This window comes from Coffea arabica, chromosome 5e (assembly GCF_036785885.1).
Source record: "Coffea arabica cultivar ET-39 chromosome 5e, Coffea Arabica ET-39 HiFi, whole genome shotgun sequence".
NCBI classification, from domain to species: domain Eukaryota; kingdom Viridiplantae; phylum Streptophyta; class Magnoliopsida; order Gentianales; family Rubiaceae; genus Coffea; species Coffea arabica.
In genome coordinates this window covers 51,628,123-51,650,592 of record NC_092318.1, presented here as the reverse complement: position 1 = coordinate 51,650,592, position 22,470 = coordinate 51,628,123, and the positions used below count along the sequence as shown (strand labels likewise).

At 36.2% G+C, this 22,470-nt stretch overlaps 4 protein-coding genes across 5 annotated transcripts; all 4 read right to left on the bottom strand.

Moving 5' to 3' along the window:
- Positions 1–91: 91 nt before the first annotated feature.
- On the bottom strand, positions 92–3,078 carry LOC113743618 (pentatricopeptide repeat-containing protein At4g21705, mitochondrial-like). Its single transcript, XM_027271666.2, has 2 exons — positions 2,615–3,078; positions 92–1,663 (listed from the first exon to the last, which is right to left on the bottom strand). The coding sequence occupies exons 1-2, from the start codon at positions 2,945–2,947 to the stop codon at positions 434–436; spliced, it is 1,563 nt and encodes a 520-aa protein (XP_027127467.1). The 5' UTR covers positions 2,948–3,078; the 3' UTR covers positions 92–433.
- Positions 3,079–3,255: 177 nt separating this feature from the next.
- On the bottom strand, positions 3,256–4,127 carry LOC113687647 (uncharacterized). The gene is made up of 2 exons (XM_027205208.2): positions 3,361–4,127; positions 3,256–3,268 (listed from the first exon to the last, which is right to left on the bottom strand). Exons 1-2 carry the CDS (start codon positions 4,125–4,127, stop codon positions 3,256–3,258), a joined length of 780 nt encoding a protein of 259 aa, XP_027061009.2.
- Positions 4,128–12,101: 7,974 nt separating this feature from the next.
- Positions 12,102–14,077, bottom strand: LOC113743674 (expansin-A12-like). The gene is made up of 3 exons (XM_027271723.2): positions 13,885–14,077; positions 13,002–13,311; positions 12,102–12,615 (listed from the first exon to the last, which is right to left on the bottom strand). Exons 1-3 carry the CDS (start codon positions 14,030–14,032, stop codon positions 12,303–12,305), a joined length of 771 nt encoding a protein of 256 aa, XP_027127524.1. The 5' UTR covers positions 14,033–14,077; the 3' UTR covers positions 12,102–12,302.
- A 2,097-nt stretch (positions 14,078–16,174) lies between these two features.
- Positions 16,175–19,515, bottom strand: LOC113688296 (E3 ubiquitin-protein ligase RMA3). 2 transcript variants are annotated; one of them, XM_027206095.2, is made up of 3 exons: positions 19,156–19,515; positions 18,524–18,616; positions 16,175–17,633 (listed from the first exon to the last, which is right to left on the bottom strand). In XM_027206095.2, exon 3 carries the CDS (start codon positions 17,627–17,629, stop codon positions 16,805–16,807), a length of 825 nt encoding a protein of 274 aa, XP_027061896.1. In that variant the 5' UTR covers positions 17,630–17,633; positions 18,524–18,616; positions 19,156–19,515; the 3' UTR covers positions 16,175–16,804. The 2 variants fall into 2 exon arrangements, with proteins under 2 accessions (XP_027061896.1, XP_027061895.1); XM_027206094.2 differs by lacking the exon at positions 18,524–18,616.
- Positions 19,516–22,470: the final 2,955 nt, after the last annotated feature.

Sequence of the window (22,470 nt, the reverse complement as noted above, 5' to 3'; positions counted from 1 at the left end):
GAATTGCGGTGGGATGGGAAGCCTCTACAAGTATTTCATGGTTTGGGTACAACTTCATTTCAATTCAATAGCTGTAATTGATTAAAAAACAAGTACTAACAGTTTTTGCTGATTTACATTTATTGTTCAAGTGTATACATTTGTTGCACTAATTCTACACATTTGCTGTTTATTGTCTACATTGCATTCCACAATTATTGAGGCCCGAAATCCACTGCATGCTGCACACCTCCCTTGGCTGTACATGTCTATTTCAAACCTGGTAAGCCTGCCTATGAAAAGCCACACCAGACTTGTATCCTTCAGCAGCTGACTTATAAGGTGCTGCATCTCAAAAAGTTACGAGCTTCTCCAAGAGCTGCGAAAGTAAAGCAAAATGCATGTTCCAAAACTGCGAAAATTTCTTAGAATCATGTGAAGTTCCCAGCTTCCTTCATCTCATGGCAAGTATCTTTTCAACTTTTGCATCTTCCTCGACACCATCCGCTTTCATGCTCTCTAAAACCCAATCAACATCTTTCCTGTCTCTAATATTTGCTTTAATTAATGCATGATACAGGTTTCTATTTGCTGGAACAACTGTCCTTAACGACCTAATTAAAGCCTGTACCTCTTCAAGCTCTCCTCTATTGCCAAGCCAATTCAATATGTTGAAAACTAATCTAGGTTTTGGATCCCATTTCGGGTTTTGCTCTTGTACCGCCAGAGCTTCCTTCATGCACTCAAAGGCCTTCTCCATGTTACCTTTATTCATATATCCTCCAGCAATAATCCCCCAACTGTTTGGAGTTGGCACTTTCCCTTTCTTCACAATCTTGCGAAGCATGTCCTCAGCCTTCTCGGTTAGATCTTTCTGACAGTACCCAATTAGTAAAATGTTGGGCACTCTGAAATCATACGTGTGGCAAGAAGACTCCCACTCCTGCAGCAGCTCTTTGGCCTTTTCAAGTTCACCAAGCTTCACTAAAGCGCCGAGCATCGTGATGTAGTCTCGGTTGATTTGCTTTCTACAGACAATTTTTTGAACACCCCAGAGTCTCGTTACCTCATCCAAATTCCCTAGTTGCCCATGGAGTGAAATCAAGTGATTGTACCCCACAGCATTTTTGAGTAATGTATCTTCCAATTTCTTTAAAAAGACAATTGCTTTCTCCTTCTGGTTATCTCTAATGTAGTAGTTGGCCACAATGGAATAGGTGGTCCAGTCCATGGAAATGTCAGGTTGGTTCTCCATCTCTTCCAAAAGCTCCTCCAAGCTAGTAAGATCAGACTTCTCTCCATAACAGTTTATGCAGATTCTATAGCTAAAGTTATTAGGAGACACACCATTCTTCTTCATCTCTGCCAACAGTTCAGGGACTTTATCTAGCTGCCCGGTTAGTTTGTAAAGGCACATGAGATTGTTGTAAACAAGAGTTGACGAAGCATAACCGATATCCTCCATCTTTTGCACATGTAAAAGAGACTTCTCTAGGAGTCCTTCACGAACATAACAGTTTAAAAGAGCGCCATATGTTTTGTCATTCTTTTCTTGGTCTTTCAAGCTGTCAAAGTAACGCTCGGCAGCATCCCATCCCTGGACCACGCCAACCAGATCCACATGCACGGCACAATCACTAGGAGAAAATGTCCAGCGACTTTCATGACTCATCCATTCAGAAACCTGCCAAAACAAGCATCAACCACCAAAAACCTTTACAAACACGGAAAATTACTACACCACATCTTGAAAAGACAAAGATATGTAATTCAGGCAACATACACGACTATAATTTGAAATAAGATAGTGAAAAATTAAGATAAAAGAATTAAGGGGAGAACAAAAAGAAAGATAGTCCTACTGTCATCATTAGAGAAAATCTTGTCGGCTCAGTTCCCAGTACCACTCTATGTTCAGCTGTTCCTCATCTGTCACCTTTATTCACTTGCAGGAGAAGTGAATGACCAACTTTTCTCATTGTTTATACAAAAACTAACATTAACTGATTTAAAATGCCAACAATTGGCAAAAAAGCTGATTTAAAATGGAAAGGCCCCGTCATTACAGATATCATACACACAGTTATTTGATGCCATTACTCCTTTCAAGCGTTGAGGCACAAAAAAAAAAGAGTTATCTTTAAGCCCCCAAATAGTTTTATTTTCACCCAAAACATCGTGCAAAATCGAACTAGGTCATTAAACTACAAATTGAATTCTATACAGCTTAGTTGCTTGTATGACATGATTCTTCTGCCCTATCTTATAACTTATCTATGTTGTATTTATTAAGGGAACCATCAAGCACATTTTTCAGTCACAAAATAGTTAATCCTACTAATTTCATGAAAGGTACTTAATTTCGTACCATTTCTTTGCACCTTACAGTTAAAAAAAAAAAGATAATTTAACTGCGATTTACTTCATAAACTTTCAGCAGCTAGAATTCCAACTGCTGCTTATAGAGCACCAATAGCAGAACCCTCTTGAGAACAGAAACAGAATGGCCTAAATTAAAAATCCCACATTTCTTTTTTGTCCTAAAATTAACCTAAAAAATTTTCTATGATCCAAGTCAAAAAAAAAAAAAAAGTAAGCTACGAAAAGCGGTAAAAAAAAAATTCCATGGTTATACCTGAAGGGCCTGAGAATAACGCCTGCGGCTTCGGAGATCATGAATAATCCTCTGAAGCTCAATCTTTTGGATCTTTCTGCCCTCTTCAACCCATTGATCGAGGACAGGAACTACAGCGGAGGATTGTCTGAGAGGACTAATTCTGGAAAATAAATGATTACTCTTGGATGAATTTTTTATGGCGGTAAAATGGGATCTTATTCTGAAGAAGGAAGGAAAATTACTGGATTTTAACAAATCTGAGTGCTTAATTACGTTTTTAAACATGGTGGGATTAATGGGAAATTGTCTATGGGACAGGGAAATTGAACAGTGGTCTAAGTTTATGGGCATGGCGTAATTTGGGAGCCCGCAATGGTTGTTTTTTGCACTTTGGAATGGGGCTAGGGGTTTAGGAGTTTAGGCCGCTTAGGGGTTTTGATGAAATGCGGCGAAAAGAGAGCAACGGATGGCTTTTTTTTTTTTTTTTTCGGTCAAAACGTTAGCTTTATATCTCATAGAAAACTTTACTGTATTTAGACAAAGGTCCAATCAAAAGGACAACCGTCCTACCAAAAATCATTGGTGCCTAGCACCTAAGATTGGGGTTTATCCATTCTTCATCTAAAAAGATGTTTAGAGCATGCAAGTTCAATTTAATACTACCTACTTTCCCTGAATTAACAAAAGAGAAAGAACACTTGTGAAACAAATTACTTCTGAACTGGATGTCTTCTATTAGAGTAGCCATTAGTTGATTGCTGTACCTTGCGTCTCTTATGCACTCCACCAATTCCCTATTATTTAGTTCCATCTTGATACTCCTCCATCCTTGGTTGGCCGCATTCAGTAGTGCTAATCTCACTGCAACAGCTTGGTCTTGTAGTGGATCAGCTGACATTCTTTCCCTCAATGCCCAACCTGCTTGAATTTGTCCCATGGAGTCAGTTTCTGTGATTCCAATTCCCACTATTGCTTGTCTTTTATCTTGATGAGTGTGGACCTTGATCAGCAAACTTGATTGGCTCTCATTTTGATCTTGTTCTTCCACAGTTCTTTGATGTATTTCTGTTTCCTGAGTGTTCTTTATTGATATCTTTCCTTTGTTGGCCTTATCGAACTCCATCCATTCTTTCATGGATTTATGAATTATCTTGTGAGGTTCCCTATCTTTGTGGTTAAACTCCCTATCATTCCTGACTTTCCATATCTGCCATAGAATGTTGATGGTAAGGTTCACCTGATCCTCCCCTCCTCTGCTCTCTTGAGCTTCTATGATTGCAAACCACCATTTGATGAAACAATCCAACAGCTGCTGTATTCCATCCCACTGCACTGGTGCAATCTTCCATATTTCCTTAGCTTTGATGCACTGGATCAGAAGGTGTTCAATTGACTCTTCCTTTTCGCCACATCCTGCACACATAGGATTCCCTTGTCTTGTTCTTTTGTGAATTTCTCCTCTCACAGGTAGTCCACCATGCAGGCACTTCCAAATGAACACTTTCATTTTCTGATTCACCTTCTGCTTCATAGTGTTTTCCAGATTTGAGTGATAGTTCCTTCATAGCTTGGTCCAGCTCCCTTCCTCCTTCTTGTGCACTCCATCTCCTTTTCCTTCATCCAAGTCTTGTAGCCAGATTGAGCTGTGTATTGTCCATTCTGAGAATGCATCCAGTACTAGTTGTCTTCTTTCCCTATTAGATTTATAGGTATTTTCAGAATCCTCTTAGCATCTTGTGAGTTGAAAATTTTGAAGATTAGGACTGTGTTCCATCTGTTGTTGATTATCAGATCAGAGACATACTTTAGTTGACACCCCCGAGACTTTTCAGAAATTGATTTCCCGTATGGCCTATCTGGAATCCAGTTGTCATCCCAGATCCTAGTACCTTTACCATTTCCTATTTTCCTCCTGATGCCATTTTGAACTTCTTTTCTGACAGCTGATAGGCTTTGCCAAATTGATGAAACATTCTGAGGCACTTTGCAATTGAAGATTGATTGTTTGGGATAGTATTTTGCTTTTAAAACTTTACTGACTAACAAGTTTGGTTGTGTTAACAACTTCCAGACTTGTTTGGCCAGTAGAGCTTTATTAAACATTTGCAAGTCCTTGAATCCCATTCCCCCAATACTTCTCTTCTCAGTCATTTTCCTCCAACCAATCTAATGCATCTTTTTCTTCCCTTCTGAATCCCCTCACCAGTAGTCTGCCATTTTAGCACTAATATCTCTACACAGCTTAGTGTGTAATCTAAAACACGATATTGTATAGGTAAGCATGGCCATAGCCACTGCTTTGAGCATTATCTCCTTCCCTACCTGGCTCAATAACTTATTTTTCCACCCTTGCAATTTCTTATCAATGGAGTTCTTAATGAAACCAAACACCTGCTCTTTGGATTTTGTGATGATCATAGGCAACCCAAGATATTTGCCCTGTCCTATCTATTGGATTGACCCCATTGTGAGACATATGTCATTCCTCACCAGTTCTGTTGTATTTTTGCTATAAAGAACACTGAGAACTTATCCATGTTGATTAGTTATCCTGTAGCCTTTTCATATACTTTGAAGATTTTCATTAACTTCCCAGCTTCTTGAGTATTAGCTTTGCAAAATACTAGGGAATCGTCAGCAAAAAATAAATGAGTGATTGCAGGTGCCCCTCTACTGATCTTAACTCCTGTTAGCTCCTTTCCCACCTTTGCTTTCTATAGCAGATTAGATAGTCCCTCTGAACATAATAGAAACAGGTAAGGAGAGAGTGGATCTCCTTGTCTTATGCCTCTAGAGAGGGTGATGTACTCCTTATGCTCCCCATTAATGTTGAAAGAGTAAGACACTAAACTAATACAGGCATTAATTCATCATATCCAAGTGGAGCAGAATCCTATCTTTCCCATCATTGCTTTCAAAAAATCCCATTCCACCTTATCATAGGCCTTTGACATGTCCAGTTTCACCGCCATAGAACCATCTCTACCATGTCTTTTTATTTTTCAGAAAGTGCATCAACTCATGAGACAGTATGATATTATCTAAAATTTGTCAATCTGGAACAAATACAGATTGATTCTTGCTAATGCATCGAAAAAGAAAAGGCTTTAGTCTGTTTACAAGTATTTTGGCTAGGGCTTTGTGGACCACTTGACATAGACTTATAGGCCTATACTGTTTAATCTCAGTAGGATAGTTAACTTTTGGGATCAAAGAAATGACAGTGTGATTTATGGCTTTAAAAATGGCACTATTATGAAAAAAACCTTGGATTGCACTTACCAGATCCTTCTTAATAATGCTCCAGAATTTTTGAAAAAATAGGGGAGATATGCCATCACTACCAGGAGCCTTATTAGGATTCATAGAGAAGAAAACAGCCTTAATTTCCTCTTCATTCACTTTTTTAGTAAGTTCCCTATTCATTTGTTCAGTTATAGAATTAGGAATCCCATCTAAGATTTTCTCTAGCTCCCCCGACCCTGAACTCTTGAACAGATCCTCATAATATGTAGCTACTTCCATTCCCAACTCTTCCTCATTTGCAGTCCATTCTCCACTAGGTTTTTGTATTTTCTGAAGTCTATTCCTTCTCCTTCTTCCCTTAACAGTTGCGTGGAAAAACTGAGTGTTCTTGTCCCCCTCTTTCAACCATCTTAATCTGGATTTCTGATTCCAGTAAGCCTCTTCATCCTCATATGCCAATTTCAACAGTCCTTTCATTTCCTGCACTTTTTGCCTTTTATTTTCTGCATTTGAAGCCTTAATATCCTCAATCTGGTTTTTGCACTATTTAATTCTTTCAAGTGAATTCCCTTTCTTACTGCTGCTCCACTTTAGTAATTCTACTCTACAGTTCTTAATTTTCTGCTTCACCTTGAACCACCTAGTTCCATCGCAAGGGATATTCCAAACCTCCTTCACCACCTCCTCAATCTCTTCTTGTTGAAGCCATCTTTTATCAAACTGGAACCTTTTTTCCATTTCTTCATTTCCTTCTGAGTTTCTAGTATTAGCATGCTGTGATCTAAGGCATGAGACTCAGTGTGTGTACATTTTACATCCTCATAACATTGTGACCATTCAATGGAACATAATCCTCTATCCAGTATCTCTTGTACTTCACCATTTCCAAACCAGTTATTGCTCCCTGTCCATGGCTTCCCTTCGAACCCAACATCTACTAGCTAATTATCATTTATAAACTTCCTAAAGTCATTGAAGCTTCTGTTATCTCGCATCCTTTCTCCCCATTTTTCATCATTCAATGTGATATCATTGAAATCTCCCATGATAATCCATTTGTCTCCCCATCTTGATTTCCTTTTGTTTAGTACATCCTATTGTCCTCTCCTCACTTGACTGTCGCAGCTAGCATAAATTCCAATGAGCCACCAGCTTACCTTCTTCTCCTCATCTTCCACTTTTGCCTCTATAGTAAAGGTTGTGCTTAATACTACTGAAATCTTAACTTCATTGGTCCACAAAAGAGCCATCCATCCACTTCTATTCATAGCTTCAACAATAAATCTATTATCAAAATTCAATATTTTTTTTACTTTTTTCATGTACCTTTTCCTGTTCTTTGTTTCACTGAGAAAAATAATACTTGGCGAGAGGAGTCTATTTTCCTCCTTCATGTGAGAAACTATCAAGGGGCTTCCTGCACCTTGGCAGTTCCACACTAGAACTCTTATGGTTGATTGAGGGACCATGATGGGCTGGTCCCTTCCACCCTCAGAATCTGAACATTGCATTCCACCTCTCCTTCTGATTTGTTTCTTTTAGCCACCTGCTCAGTAGATTCCGTATCTATCATTTCCTCATCCATAATCTGTAGCTTCCTTTTAGTGTTAATCCCTTTCCTAGGTTCCAAGTTCTGAATCTCTGTCAGTAGTTAACTACCTCTTTCATTCTTCTTATTCAAGAGTCTTACTCTTCTTCCCCTGTTTACTCCACTGCCATTTAGCTGATCAGGATCATCCTCACCCGCCTGCATATCTATATTCATAATTATGTCATCCTCCATCCTATGTTCCAGATTCATATTCCCCATCACTCCTGACTCTGATGGATTCTCCATTACTATTAACTCTTTCTCCAGTCCACTCTCTCCTGTTCCTGTAGACTGTTTCTCTTCATCCTTCCATTCCTCCATTTTCTTCCCCCAAACCGCCCCTTGTGTATCCAGGATCTCCTCATCTTCCTGCTCTGAAATTTGTGTTCTCTCAGTAGGCAGTTTCTTTTGAATCTGCAGCATGTCTGTGCTTCTAGTCAGAACCAGGTCCTTAACACTCTCATTCCTAACAGGGCAGGCTTCCTGCTCTATACTTTTCCCACAGCTTTTCCTAATCCATTCCTCATTTTGAAAACCCCACACTTGTTTATCTGGATTATACGAGCTGTATTTGTCTTCCTTTTGAGGGGATCCTTTCCCAGTTTAAGCTCGCAACCAGGGTCCATACTGGTTTTCTTGTTGCCCCTTCTTAATGTTCACCATATTTTTACACTTCTTTTCACTGTGGCCAATTATTCCACATTTATAGCAGAAGTCAGGCACTCTTTTATATCTAAAGCTAATCCATTTTAGCACTCCATTCATCTTAACTGTTGTGCCTCTCAACAGTGGTTGTGTCAAGTCTGCAATCACTAGTAGCTTAAGATGCTTCCCTTCTTTACCCCCAGAATGAGGAATTAGCACCTCTTTAACCTCCTTAATAACATTCCCAATCTTTCTCCCAACTTCCTTAGATATCCAGTGAATAGGAAAATTCCATACTTGTTCCCAGAGCGGGGCGAATTTGAAAGCTTCTGAGTTCTCCTCAATTCCTGCCTCCCACCTATGGAGTACGAGTATCTGGCTATCTATCAACCATGGCCCACCGCTAAGAATTCTTAATCTGCTCTCAACATCTAGAATAAAGAACTGAAACAGATTAGGCCTCAACTCGGCCATAGGGAAGTCTTTGGGGTATCCCCAAGCTGCGGTCACAAAATTCTTAATTCCAGTAAAGTTTGTCACTTTTTCTCCTCTTATCTTCCCTATGATGCTATCCCTACATTCAGTGATTCTTGGATCAATATCATCCAACTCTAACCACGCTCCATCCTGTTCTAGGTTAGACAGAGCAAATTTTTTCAACACTTCCTCCAGTTCATCAGCCATGGAGTTTAGCAAATCTAAGTGGGATTCCTCTAGCTATGTTTAAGAACAAACAACAGTAACTGACGAAACCAGCAAGAAAAGGAAACCAGGCTGCTCTCTTCACTAGGTAAGTACACTACCAGATAGGCAAAGACACCCTACTAATGCAAATGCATGTGAGTGTTAAGACATAGTAGAGTAGTTAATGACAGTAATACCTGGATATTTAGGGCTCCTTTGTTTTAATGCTGAGTTTTAAGAGTATTTACTGCAGAAACGAAAATCTGACCAGCTTTGTTGAAACCTGTGTAATTATTTTCAGCTCTAGATGTTCATAAATGAAGCCTATTAAATGCTTGGTAGTTCCTTTGCTGCTTCTCAACTTCACTACTTCAGCACCCCGATTAATGTTGCTTGAGTATCAGAGTTTGGGAAATCAAATGCAGATCTAGTGGTGTTTTGGTTTCAGCATTTGTGGATTCTTGAGTGAAGTGTGGTTTTGAAGTTTGAGCGGGTTTTTTTGAAAATTTCAATCTCCCACTCAGAGGAGAGAAAAGCTCCCACTTCGAGAGTAGCAACGGATGACCATCTGATCCATTTTCGGTCTTATTTCTTATGAGTTGTGACGAAGAATTCGCTGCGCTATTTTTCTAAACTTTAGAATTTCAAACAATAAGAACTGAAAATTTTTTTGTTGATGTTTTCTTATGTTTTTCTAGTCCTTTTAAAAAAATAAAAGAGGTAAAATCCTTTTTTTTAAGAGTAAATATGAATTTTCTTCTGAGCAAAATTCAAAATTTTATTGATCAATTTAAACCTTGTGCACCAAACAGCAAAGCAAAATAATTTCTTAGCTAAAACTTAAAACAGACATAAGGCAGACTTAACTCCACATCTAAGTCCCAAATTATTTTTTTCTCAAGTATTTTAAACATTAGTTCAATTCATTTTGAAAAGGGAAAATTGCAGAAACCTCCCCTGAGATTTCCGACATTTGCACTGACCTCCCCTATCAATTTTGAAATAGCATTAACCTCCCCTAGAAAAAGTGGGAGCCAATTTAAAAGGTAAAAGTGTGTGAATTTACTTGAATACCCTCAATTGTATTTGATTTTACCAGATGAAAGGTTTGAGTACTTTCATCAAAATCAACGTTTAATTTGTTAAACAAATTAAACTAATCAAACTATTTCTGCATAGTTAGATTAATTAACTAATTAACTATTAACTAATTAACTAATTATCTAATTAACTAATTAACTAATTTCTATTTATCTAATTAATTAATTAACTAATCAAACTATTTCAGCATAGTTAAACTAATTAACTATTAACTAATTATCTAATTAACTATTAACTAATTAACTAATTAACTAATTAACTAATTAATTAATTAACTAATTTTTATTTATCTAATTAACTAATTAACTAAAGCTGTTGTATGTCCGGAACTAACAAACCATTTGCATATTAAACTAATAAACTAATTAACTGCTTAACTAATTAACTAACTAATGATCTAATTAACTAATTAACTAATTTTTATTTATGTAATTATCTAATTAACTAATTAACTAATTTATATTTATGTAATTATATAATTAACTAATTAACTAATCAAACTATTTATGCATAGTTAAACTAATTAACTAATTATCTAATTAACTATTAACTAATTAACTAATTATCTAATTAATTAATTCACTAATTAACTAATTTCTATTTATCTAATTAACTAATTATCTAATTAACTAATTAACTAAAGCTGTTGTCTGTCCGAAACTAACAAACTATTTGTATGTTAAACTAATTAACTAATTAACTGCTTAACTAATTAACTAACTAATTATCTAATTAATTAATTAACTAATTTCTGTTTGTCTAATTAACTAATTAACTAATTAGTTCATGTGCTAATTGGTTAATTAGCTCCATAGGCCAACGAAATTGTTTAAATAGCGCATTAAATATAAAACCTGCCAGTTTCTCATAAAGAGCTGGTATGTTATGGGCAATTTTTTTTTAACTTTCACATATTTAACTTATGTTAAATACAAAATATACTAGTTTTCCTTTGGGCGCTATTTAACCAATTTTTTCCATAAAAGAACTGATATGTTTTCCATAAAGAGTTGGTATAAAACATACTACAAAACCTGTCAGTTTCCTATAAAGAGCTGATATGTTATGCGTTATTTAACCAATTTTTCATATTTAAACAAATTTATGAAAATTAAAATAACGTATTTGAAAGTTGTATTTTTATTTGGAAGAATGCATTCCTTCGATGCGTTTTTCACCCTTTAGGAAGAGACTAAAAAATCGCCACCCTTTAGAAAGTTAGTTTAAAAACTCTCTCCTTTTGGGAATTTACTCCTTATTAATGCAGCCACTATATTTATTTTCTAGTATTAATTTTTGTTATGGTTTATGAATTTCTTATATTTTATCAAAAAAGTTAATAACTATTGTAGTTACAATTATGGAGATGTTAATTTGTCGTATGTGTAATTCTTTTGTTTTATAAGAATTGTTATATCATGGGTAACTTTGAAATTTAATTGCATTTAATTCCGAAACACTCGTCAAACCAATCTAGATATTGGAATGAAAAATATGTTGTATTTATACCCCCTGAACTTGTTTGATCCTTAATGCCTATGCCTCTCCCTTGTTAATACTAATTGTCAAGCAAGATCATGGCAAAATTGGAAAAAAATTTTTATCTCACTTCTACAAATAATTTTTTAATGGGACATCAAGCCTCAGGGGAGGTTTCTGCAACGAATTGTTCCTATTCAGGGGTGCTGAATGCCATTTCTAAACCTAGAGGAGAGGTCAGTGCAAGTGTCAGAAACCTCATGGGAGGTTTCTGCAATTATCCCTTTCGAAAATGATACTGGTACTTGATTACTATTAGTAGAATATCCACTGTTGATATTCTAAGGATTTCCAACCTCTATATAAGATCTTGAACCACTCCACTCATTTGTCAATTAATTTTGAAACGGTGGTCCAATCCTTTATCATATATACTACTAACATCGATATGTTTCTTATTTTTTTTATGGTTAAGTTTAATCGGATTTTACGAAACTCGGAAGAGTCCATGAAGTGACGCTACAAGTCGTCCAAATCTGAGCCCGAACTTTCGATATCAAAGTTTATGGGCTAATTCTTGTGGGCACAGCATGCTACTTCAACCATGAGTCCTCTGGTAGGCCCAAACTTCATACGTTTCACGAAAGCACTACTTTGAAGCTGCCATTTGTAGATGGAAAATAATCACTCAGAATTTCTTTGTAAGCTCTTTCCAGAGCAATAGTACTTGTATACATTAAAAAAAAAAAAAATCTTTATTTTGAGCCGTTTTAGGCTACTTCCTTTAGGCAATATTCTCCTTACCCAGCATAAAATAAAATATATATATATATATTGATTGGTTAATCCAACCGGACACATGCTGTGCTAAAAAACGACAGGTCCACTTGGACAGTAAAACATTAATCGTGATTAGCTTCTTCTTTTTAAGTAATTCCGACGAGCATGTGTGTGTGTGTGTCAAATGAACTGATTCCGAGCGGCGTAAGTCTGTCCAAATTGCCATGATGAGGGGACAACGTTGAAGAACTCCAGCGTTCTTCCATTGACTAACGTGACTCTGAAAGAAAGCGTCTGGCCTCGAACGTCTACGCTGATTTGCCAGTTTGCACCCCAATTCCTGTGCATGGCCGCCCATGTTCTTGTTCCTGATCCCCTGATCCATACACTCTTGATGTCACCGCCTCCGCCCACGTTTGAAATCATCACCATGTTGAAATTTGATTGCCCCTTCAATGTGAAACGAACTCCACCACTCCTCCTACAAGACACCCTGAATATTCCAAATTTTATTTTAAATAAAAAAATTTGTTTAGTAACATGCAAGGGTATATGTATGTACGTAATATACTAATTCCGACAACATGCATCATAGATACAACATGTTTTTGTAAGAGAATGCCTCAAACAAGTGGCATGGTGGACAAAGTTAGAGAGTTTGATTTATCCAAACAAATGATAATAGAGAAATATTTAGTTGATAAGACGTTTCACCATTTTAAGATTAGTCCTCTTTAAGATTCAAGAAGCAAAAAAGTGCGAAACCACTATGGTCAAAAATATTTGCATGACAAATGGGATTTGCACGGAGTGATCTCACGCATTTTGTGGTGGCAATCAAAGTTTATTTGGTAATTAAAAAGGGTGCGATGTAAGAACCTTCTATAAAGAACTGGAACAATGCCTTCGTTGCCTTGTCGCGCTATCCGCAGGAAGGCAGGCATGGACATGTCAAAGTGGTGGCGGGGAGGATCACACCAGCCGCCGTGGTGGTTTGGAGGGCAGAAGTTGGTGGTGGTGACGGTGACGGAAGCACGAGGAAGGCACCACCTCCGATCGAGCCTGGAGTTGCACATAACTTGGTAACAAGCACCACATGCCTCGCCACCTCTGAAGAGTGCACCACTTAAAGCTGTTGTGTACACACCAAAACCTGCCTGATATGTGTTCTCATACCCGCAAGCTCCACCTAACAAAAACATTATCCAACCCAACTTTAATCATCAGAAATTGGATATCTCAGGCCATCACTTAGTGTGCGTTTTCTTGTTTTTCTTTTGTTTGTCTCCAAGAGATGGAGAAAAGATTATGTGAAACAGACTTGACGATGTATAACACATTAAAAAGAAGAGAGGATGGAACCTGCATGTGAAAGACGGCTAATGTGAAAAATCAGTTAAAACAAACACTAAAAAATGAATGACATGTATAAACCAAGTCACTACTCTGTTCCTGAGCGATCTCATTATAAGGGTCCGTTAATTCATTGTTCAGAACAAAATGAGAGACGAGCATCAATCTTAATCTTGCATGATAGTCGTATACAACATTAATTATATGCTCAATATTTATTATCCTGGAAAACAAAAGGAAAATTTTTACTCCAAGGATGTTATAGGGAGGAAATCATGCAGAACAACCTAAGAGAAACAAGCGTGTGTTTGCGAGAGTATGCACGAAAGAGTGCTTTCGAGGTTATATATGGACCTCATGGTATGGTTCATTTGCAATATAAATTGGAGCCATGCAAAAACTTTCTTACCAAGGGTGCTGGGATCTTGATTAATTCCATAAAATGTTGCACGAGCATGAAGCCAACCACGGGCTTCAACATTGATTCCCTCGAAAACCACGACATTAATGAACAAAAGAAATTGGCAGAGCAAAACACAACATTTTTTGGCTTCCATTTAGTACGAGTTCTTCTCAACGAGAACTGCTTCACAAGCAAAGCAATGCAGTTTGTTGACACTTAATCCTATAGCTACTTGAGTTTCTCGGAGAAAGTGCGAACCTCTCGGCTTATATAACAACCTGAAGGATGAATATATGGTCCAAGGTAGGACGCGGTTGTCGGTGATTATTATTCAATCAACTTGTGCCGACGCTACCATTAATGGTAACAGTTTTTGAAGTGCGCGTTTTATCCCACTTCCCTTGAGGTACGGAATTGTACGTACTTGTGCTTCAACATTCTCAGGATCAAGAGCAAGAAAGCACAAGCATGTGCTTCTGTGATAAAAAAGTCATACGTCCTCATATTCTGTTTCATGGTATACTTGTCGGTGTTTTCATTCTAGATTGGCGTTCATACCAAGTAATTCACGGTTTTGGTTCAAATAATCTTACAAAATGAGCGAGTTTAATTAGTGCATTGCTCTGTCCTCCATTTTTTCATAGTAGTTAATGCATTATTTTGTTTTAATCTTGGTGTCTGTTCTTAACTGATTTTGATCTTTGAATAGCCAAAATCAGAATTAGAAGGATAGGTATCTTGTAGTTTCTAATTCTGACTTTTCTTCACTTAAAAAAAAAAACTAAGGCGGCGAAAAAGAAAACAGTTGAGAATGTCAGATTCCTGATTTTCTGAACTAAAAGCAAATAAGAATTTGTTCTCAATCGAACCTGCTTTTAGTTCAGAAAATCAGGAATAAGAATTCGGGCTTGAGAGGGTTGTGAAGAGACGCTACTTGGCCTCCTAATACTAAATGATTTTCTCCGAGCAAACTAAAGTTGTTAGCAGTGGTAGTACGATAAGTAATGACTGTACTTCGTTGAGGATGTTTCCTAGGGGATGGTTTGAAGATAAAGTAATGGGCTTTCGTCTTCCTTTTGTCAGCCAAAACCGTGATGAAGAAATAAGTTGATTCAAGATCTCCGTCGCAAAAGGAGGAAAACCAGAAAGGCAAAGAAATAAAAATAGGAACATTAGGAATTTAGGAGTCAGCTCATGCGTGGCATTTCATGATTCAGTTTCTTTAGCAGGAAGCAAAATAATGTGCAAAAATTTGGGTCCAAATATTTCTAGATATCATCAGCCGACAGCCAATTTAATACAGAAAATTTGCTTTGTTTGCCATGTGCTCCTAAGTTTAATCCGTTTTTGGATTAGTAATGAACTGGGATTCCATGACAGATGATACCTCACGAACTCAGCTACTACCATACTTCTACCTAGCTTTCATTTTTAAATGTGATTCGGAATCCTTAACATGCACTGCAGTTGATTTAAGAAGAAGAAATCAAAGTCATGAGATTCTTTGTTCACTTTATCACATGCACAAAACATTAACCTATCAATGTCCGAGAAGGAAGGTTGAATTGGTTGGTAAGGTGAAAAGGATGTATAAATAGGAGGTTTGAATTCAAAACCTTCCACTTATATGTCGTTGACAAACGTGAGAAAGTTCATTTGAAGATGCTAACAAGAGTCAGTTTGGACTAATTATACTCAAGCCACTCACAGTCTCAAATACTACCTCCGAAGTCCAAACCAAATCCAAAATAGTTCCACCAGGACAGGCCAAGTTGTTGGGCAGCCTAATACTATAATACATTACCTAATCCAGGGGAGGCGATCCTGAAGTAACATTTAGGAGATGTTTGGTAAATGAGTACGAGTGTTTAAAATGGGTATCATAGTTAACGATACTTGTGCTTATTGTTTACTAGAGTATTATGGGAATCATTTAATGATAATGAAAGTGTTAAATTTTACTCTCTCCTTATTACTTTGGGCATCAAAATAGTTCACTCTTTGGTTCAATGGAACCCATTTCGATTCCATGCAAGGAGAAATTAAAAGGAAAAAAAATACTCATACCATGATAGGGATTCTGATTCCAATTCCAGAATACAGACCAAACACCTCCTTAAGTATTCATCCAATTCATTGACCTTCTTTTCTTTCCCTCGTATTATTCCAAAAAAATTACGAAATATCTGATTTTGCTAATTAATCTCTTATTCAATCAAACCATTCCGTTGACCCTCTTTGCTTTCCCACGAATTATTCCAAAAAAAAAAAAAATAGAAACTACAAAACATCTGACTTCACTAATTAATCTCTTATTCATTCAAATTCGAAGACTGACAGGGCATAGTGGTTTTCAAATGTTTCAATCGGCAAGAACCTGTCACTCTGCTATAAAACAACTAGCATCAGGTCCAACTTTAGCATTATTTGGGCTCACAATGAATTGCAAACTCAGTTTCTAGCACCATCCTTCAACTAGTTGCGTATATGAAGTTAAACAGGCCCACTCAAATCTTCATAAACACTCCTGCCTTGTTCATCAGTCAGAATAATGTTGATGTGGAAGATGCGAACCCCCCTTTATCTTTCCACTTCAAAGTTCAAATGATAAGGTATCCAACTCAGCCACAGGATGACAGCTAAAACAAGATACAGAGACCCACCAAGAGAAACTTCTCACATCACTAAAAGAAGGGTGAGTAAACCGGGATGACACCCTTTTTTCTTCAACAGCAGTTCAATCTGAGCTTGATATAAGTTTCTAAGTAACAATACTAGAAGATATATCATGTACAGGAGACAAATGTCGTCCGCCAGGTTTTCATATCCAGCTAAAACCTCTAAATTGCTACATGTATCTAATCTCTGTGACTGTTTTTATAAGGACAGTCTCACAATTTGTACAATTACACAAACAAAACTTACATCAGAAAAGTAGAAGGCATAGCACAAAGCAGCAGACAAGGAAGGAGAGTAAATTCCGCATAGACTTTTCCACCTGCAGCTCCTGCCTTCTCATCCTCCTAGGGCTACCATTTACAGTAGCAGGATGGCTAGAGGAAAACAAACTTGTGCCTGAGCTGGCAAACATCCCTGGAAAAACCATTTCCCCAAACATCACGATAGTTGGACTGTAATAACTGGTCATTGCTGTATTTCCAAATCCAGATGGTCCCATGGATGCATAACCACCAAAAGGATGGGGGAAATATGGCTGGTGATGGAAAGGCTGCAACTGTGGCTGAAAGTACTGCGGTTGTTGAAAAGAATCCGGCTGGGATTGGAACAGATTGGCATGAAGTTGTTGGTGTGAATGAGACCCTATTGATGATGCATTACTGGGTAGAGCATTGATTCCAATAGCAGAGGGCCTCTGTGGTATAGCCAAATCCAGTTGGCACTTCCTCGCTTCAGATTCTGGTGACGATGTTCCACGTCCATAGAGAGGAACCAATAGGGAGTTTGAAATGTTAGTCTTACAGACTGGACATTTTGGCCGTTCTTCAGAGTCGAGGGAGGAGCTCTGAACATGGAGCCATTTGTAAATACAAGGCCAACAATAAAGATGACCACAGAGGGTGACCACAGGGTCATGTGCTGAGTCCAGACAAATGTTGCAATCAAAACCTCCATTTAGATTCTCAGAGGCAACAGTCGGAGCTGGAACTGAATTTGATTTCTGCTTAACTGACTCATCTTCTTCAAATTCGAAACTCATGCTCGAATCACTGAAGAACTGCTCAGAGTCCATGGATCTGTTGAAAATCAGGACAGGTCTTATAAACCTCTTATATACAGCTTGATAGACAATAATAAATTAGTTACTTGACAAGACAGAGACATTCTATTAGTAGATCATCCAAATAGGGGCACGGATATGCGCAGCCAAGAAAAGCCATAACAGGTCGAGTTCAACAAGAAATTGGGGGACATATTGGAGGAAATCTAGGGCATCTTAACCTAGTCAAACGCAGATAACACACTATTCTGAACAAAAGTATCAACAAAAAGTAAAGATGCGTAGAAGTGCATTTAAACAAAGATGAAATTTTCAAAGATGTTAAACACTACTATGAGATAAAAGCAAATGTATTATATATTGGTGTAAAAGGAAAGGCAATGGCTTGAAGACATGTATCTATGCCAGAATGGCTCAAGTTAATAACATATTCAACACATGCAACCACTTAGGAATTGCGTTGGTCCCAGTGTCTCCCTTCTTTTAAAGACAACTGAGCATACATCATTACCAATTGAACCTCAACAAGAAAAAGCAACTATAGTGTGCCTAGGGCAAATGGAGTAGAAAACGGAATCGAATTTAGTCCGAGAACAAAAGTTAAATGCACTCCCACTCTCTCTCCTTCCCTATATACGGCTTGAGATTTTGCCAGGTCCGGATGGAAGATAACGACTTTGTCCTACAAGAAGTCTTGTCCTTCCAATAGGCTTATGCAGCAAAAATAACCTTAGGTAAGGATTCTAAGACCCGTATTTCTAGTGATTTGTGATGTAACCTCTCTTGAAACACCAAAAATTTTACCAAAGTTGAGAACTTTTTATCAATATATATATATATATATATATACACACACCGCCAAAGAAAAAGAAAAAGGACTACCAACAAACACAGATAAACCTTTACCATGATCTTCCAGCACGGCAGTCAATAGATCATAAGCTACCACCAAATCCAGAATTCATGAAGAAAGGAATATTCAAAGCCCTCCTAACAGCACTATGTAACAAAAAGCAAGCAAATTTAATTTCATCCGGGACAAAAAAAAAAAACAAGAGCACAATTTCAGAAAAAGTACGGTTTTTTTTTATCAATTTACTTCATGAGGCAGAGGACTATCAATTACCAGCTGAACAAAATTTTGTTTTTCTTGTTATCAATATAACAATCTAGCTAATTTTACAGATATATTTAGGATTAAAGGAAAAGAAACAAAATATACAAAAGAGTGAGCTAACCAGGAAATCCCTTTAGTCCGGAAATAATCAAACTTCAATTTCGCGGAAATCAAATTTCGCCATCACAAAAACAGTGTAGTATTCTGACCAAGATGTTATACCTTTTCTTACCAAATAAACTAAAAATCCCTGCCATAACTTACAAAACAAGCCACAAACACTTTTTCATTTCAATTTTTCTCAGATAAAGAACGGATCATATTATTCTCCCATAATTCCCAATGATCTATATAACAAGAGAATAATTCCCAGAAAACAAAAGGATACAAATAAGCCAGACATAAAGAAAGAAAAACCTACCAGTTAAGATGTCAGAAGAAGATAAGCTGAAGAAGACTTTGCAATGTCTATAAGGAGAAAAGGGGGCTGGTTTTCTTTTATATTTTGCGTCTGTATTTAAAGATAAGATAAGAAATCAATGAATGTGGAAGTAAAATTGAAATGGGCTAGTGAAGGGAGGCCGATCAAATGAGGAAAATTAAGGGGAAGATATAAGGGGAGGAAAAGTTCAGGAAATGGGGAAGGAGGATGGAATGTGGTGGCGGATGAGGAGGAGGAGGCGAAGAGGGAGAGTGGAAATGATATGGTGGAGAGCAAATGGTGGCGAAGAAATATGAAATGAATGAAAAGATTGTGAAAAAACTGAAAATGGCTGTTTAATATAAAAGCCTAAAGGCGATATAGGGTTATAGCCGCGTAGCTGTTTGTTAGGTTGCCGTGGGCAGGGGTATGGTTGTAGCCTAGAATTGTGATCAAAATTAGTAAAGTCTAGTAGCTTTTATTTTTTCAATTAGTACATTAGATTGTACTTTACACCAGGATTTCGATTACCTCTGAGTACTTTTAATCTAACTGTTCTTGGGTTAATTTCGATTTGTTGGAAGTAGCTTTTATTTTTTCAGTATTTTCAATTTTGTGTGTCACACTCAAACATTTAATTTATGCAAGTAGTAATTTATTAAAATGACTAACGGAAACATTTATTTTTATAAGTTTTTTCCCTTTTTAAAGTAAAAAAACTGTGTCTATGTCAAATTAACCTATGCAAGTAGTAGTTTATTAAAAAGACTAACAGAAACATTTATTTTATAAATTTTTCCCTTTTTAAAATTAAAAAAATTTGTTTCTATCTCAAATTAACCTGAAGATTTTGATCTTCTCGTTATTTATAATTCATTAATGACTCGAAATTTAACCTCATAGAATTGTTCATTTCATTCTATTTAGATCAGTGCCTCGAATTAATCTATTTTCTCTATTCACAAAATTCATCTAAAAGCCACAAAGTTTCACAAAATAAGAACCCACTAAATTGAAACGTAGAAGTAAATTTATTTTTCACCCATATATGATTGTCAATGCCGTTGATCCATATGAATCATGTTTAAGTTGTCGAAAAGTTCAAAAAATATTAATTCATTAAAATCAATTTCTATAATTTTAATTAAGAGCAGAAAAAAGTACACCAAATAAAAAAGATGGACTCGTCGCAAAAGCTTATATGTATGTATGTATATATATATATATATGTAAAGAAGAAACTACAATACAAATTCGATGAAAAAGACGGGTGGGCCCTTGAGATTGGGCAGGCAGCGTCCTTTACACCCTTTATTCCTAACCTGTGCGTACTTGTCTACTTGATTAAGTAAATTGCAGAGAAGGCTTACCGACTTCTTGAATATGGTACATGTTTTTTCCCTCTTTCTGATGGTGAGCAGGTTGGGAAATTAGAAATTGAATATAGTACTTCTTTTTTTTTTTTGTCAAAAATTGAATATAGTACTTGGTTATCTACTTCTTGATTATTTCTATTATGTTACTCAAGTACAGAAAAAACATACCCAATAAAAATGACGAACTCATCATAAAATTTTTTGAATATATATATAATTAATCTTTTATCTACTGATAATATATATTTTTATCATTAAATATATAATTTAAATTTAAATTTAAATTTAAAATCTAAATTCTACATATATTTTATATATTTAATCGTAATAATATATATAAGATTAACTGATATGTACACACATATATATATATGAGTAGAAGCTACAAAATTGATAATCGGTGGAAAAGACGGGTGGGCCCTTGAAAGTGGGCAGGCGGCGTGCTTTGCTCCTTTTATTCCTAACTTATTCCTAACTTGATTAAGTGAATTGAGGAAAAGGCTTATCTCCTTTTAAAGATGCAATTTTTTTTTTTTTCATTTTTCTGGTGATGAGCAGGTTGGGAAATTAGAAATTGAATATATAGGTGGGGTCGGGATGGGGACCACTTTGGTGGAAGCAACAAAAAAAAAAATCTTAACTTAAATGAAAAAAAGAAAAGAAAAAGGAAGGATGGGCAGGACTCCACCAATCTTTGTGCACCGTCGGATCATTTTTGATCTTACGACGTCTGTCACCCGTGAAGTCAGCATTATGTCACCTTGTTGACTTCCGGTGCTAGGCTTGAATCCGCTAGTTTTTCGAAAATTTTTAAAAAAGACCCTAAAAATTTACTCTAAAATGTAATTTAAATTTTTTTAATATTTAAAAAATATCTTAAAAAATATTTTAAAAACTTTACTACTCTTAAATATTTTAAAACATATTCTAAAAATATCTCAAAATATATTCTAAAAACTCTGTTACAATAAAATTTTTCAAAAACACCCTAAAAAACAGTTAATCCAAATTGAGCCAATTTTTAACGTATTTTATTATTTTTCCTTAGGGCAATTTCCATGTAAACTCCTAAGATGAACACAATCAGAAATGACAAGTGTGCTATGGTGATATTAATCACATCACAAAATGATTTGCGACAGTTTTTTAGAAAATGTATCGTAGTAATTTGAAATGCATGATATAAACGGATAATTGAAAAATATGTTTACGTAAAATTTTTTTATGAAAAATGGCTATCTAAACTAGCTTTTTCCTAAATGAAGGGACCAACACGGGGCTATGCATAAATGTATATGGTTATCGAGTTTACCGCGTCACTCATCATTGAAAATGTGCTGAAGCATAAAGAATAAGAATGAGGAAAGGTATTAGCATATTGTCTTCCTAATCAACGATCACATGGCACAGCATGATCTCAGGATGTGTTTACATTGGCAAGGAATAATTAAGACCCCGTTTGGATTGTATTTGGTAGTTTTCTAAAATAATAATGTAATATTACGTTTTTGTGATGTGATATAACGGCGTGAAAAAATATTTTCAAAATAACCAAAATCTTTTCTGAGCAATACAAACAAGAATTTAGGCCCCCCACATTTATTCACTTTGCGGCCTTTCTCAGATTTTTTCAGTACGAATGTCCACTGTAGAGACCTTGTTACTCAACTTAATCCACATTCAAATTAATATATTGTTTTCTAAAATTTTTGCTTTTAGGGGATTCATGCATTACTTTTCTTAATACTTTTTTGCACATTCCTCAAAATATCATTTCAACAACGAGGATCTGAATCCTTGAAAAAAAATGGTCTTGTTTTTGAAAAATTACTATGCTATTTCGTTAACATATTTTTCAATCACCTTTTTATTATATATATATTAAATTACTATAGTAATTTTTTTAAAAAAATTTGAAAAAAAAATCCAAACTAACCTC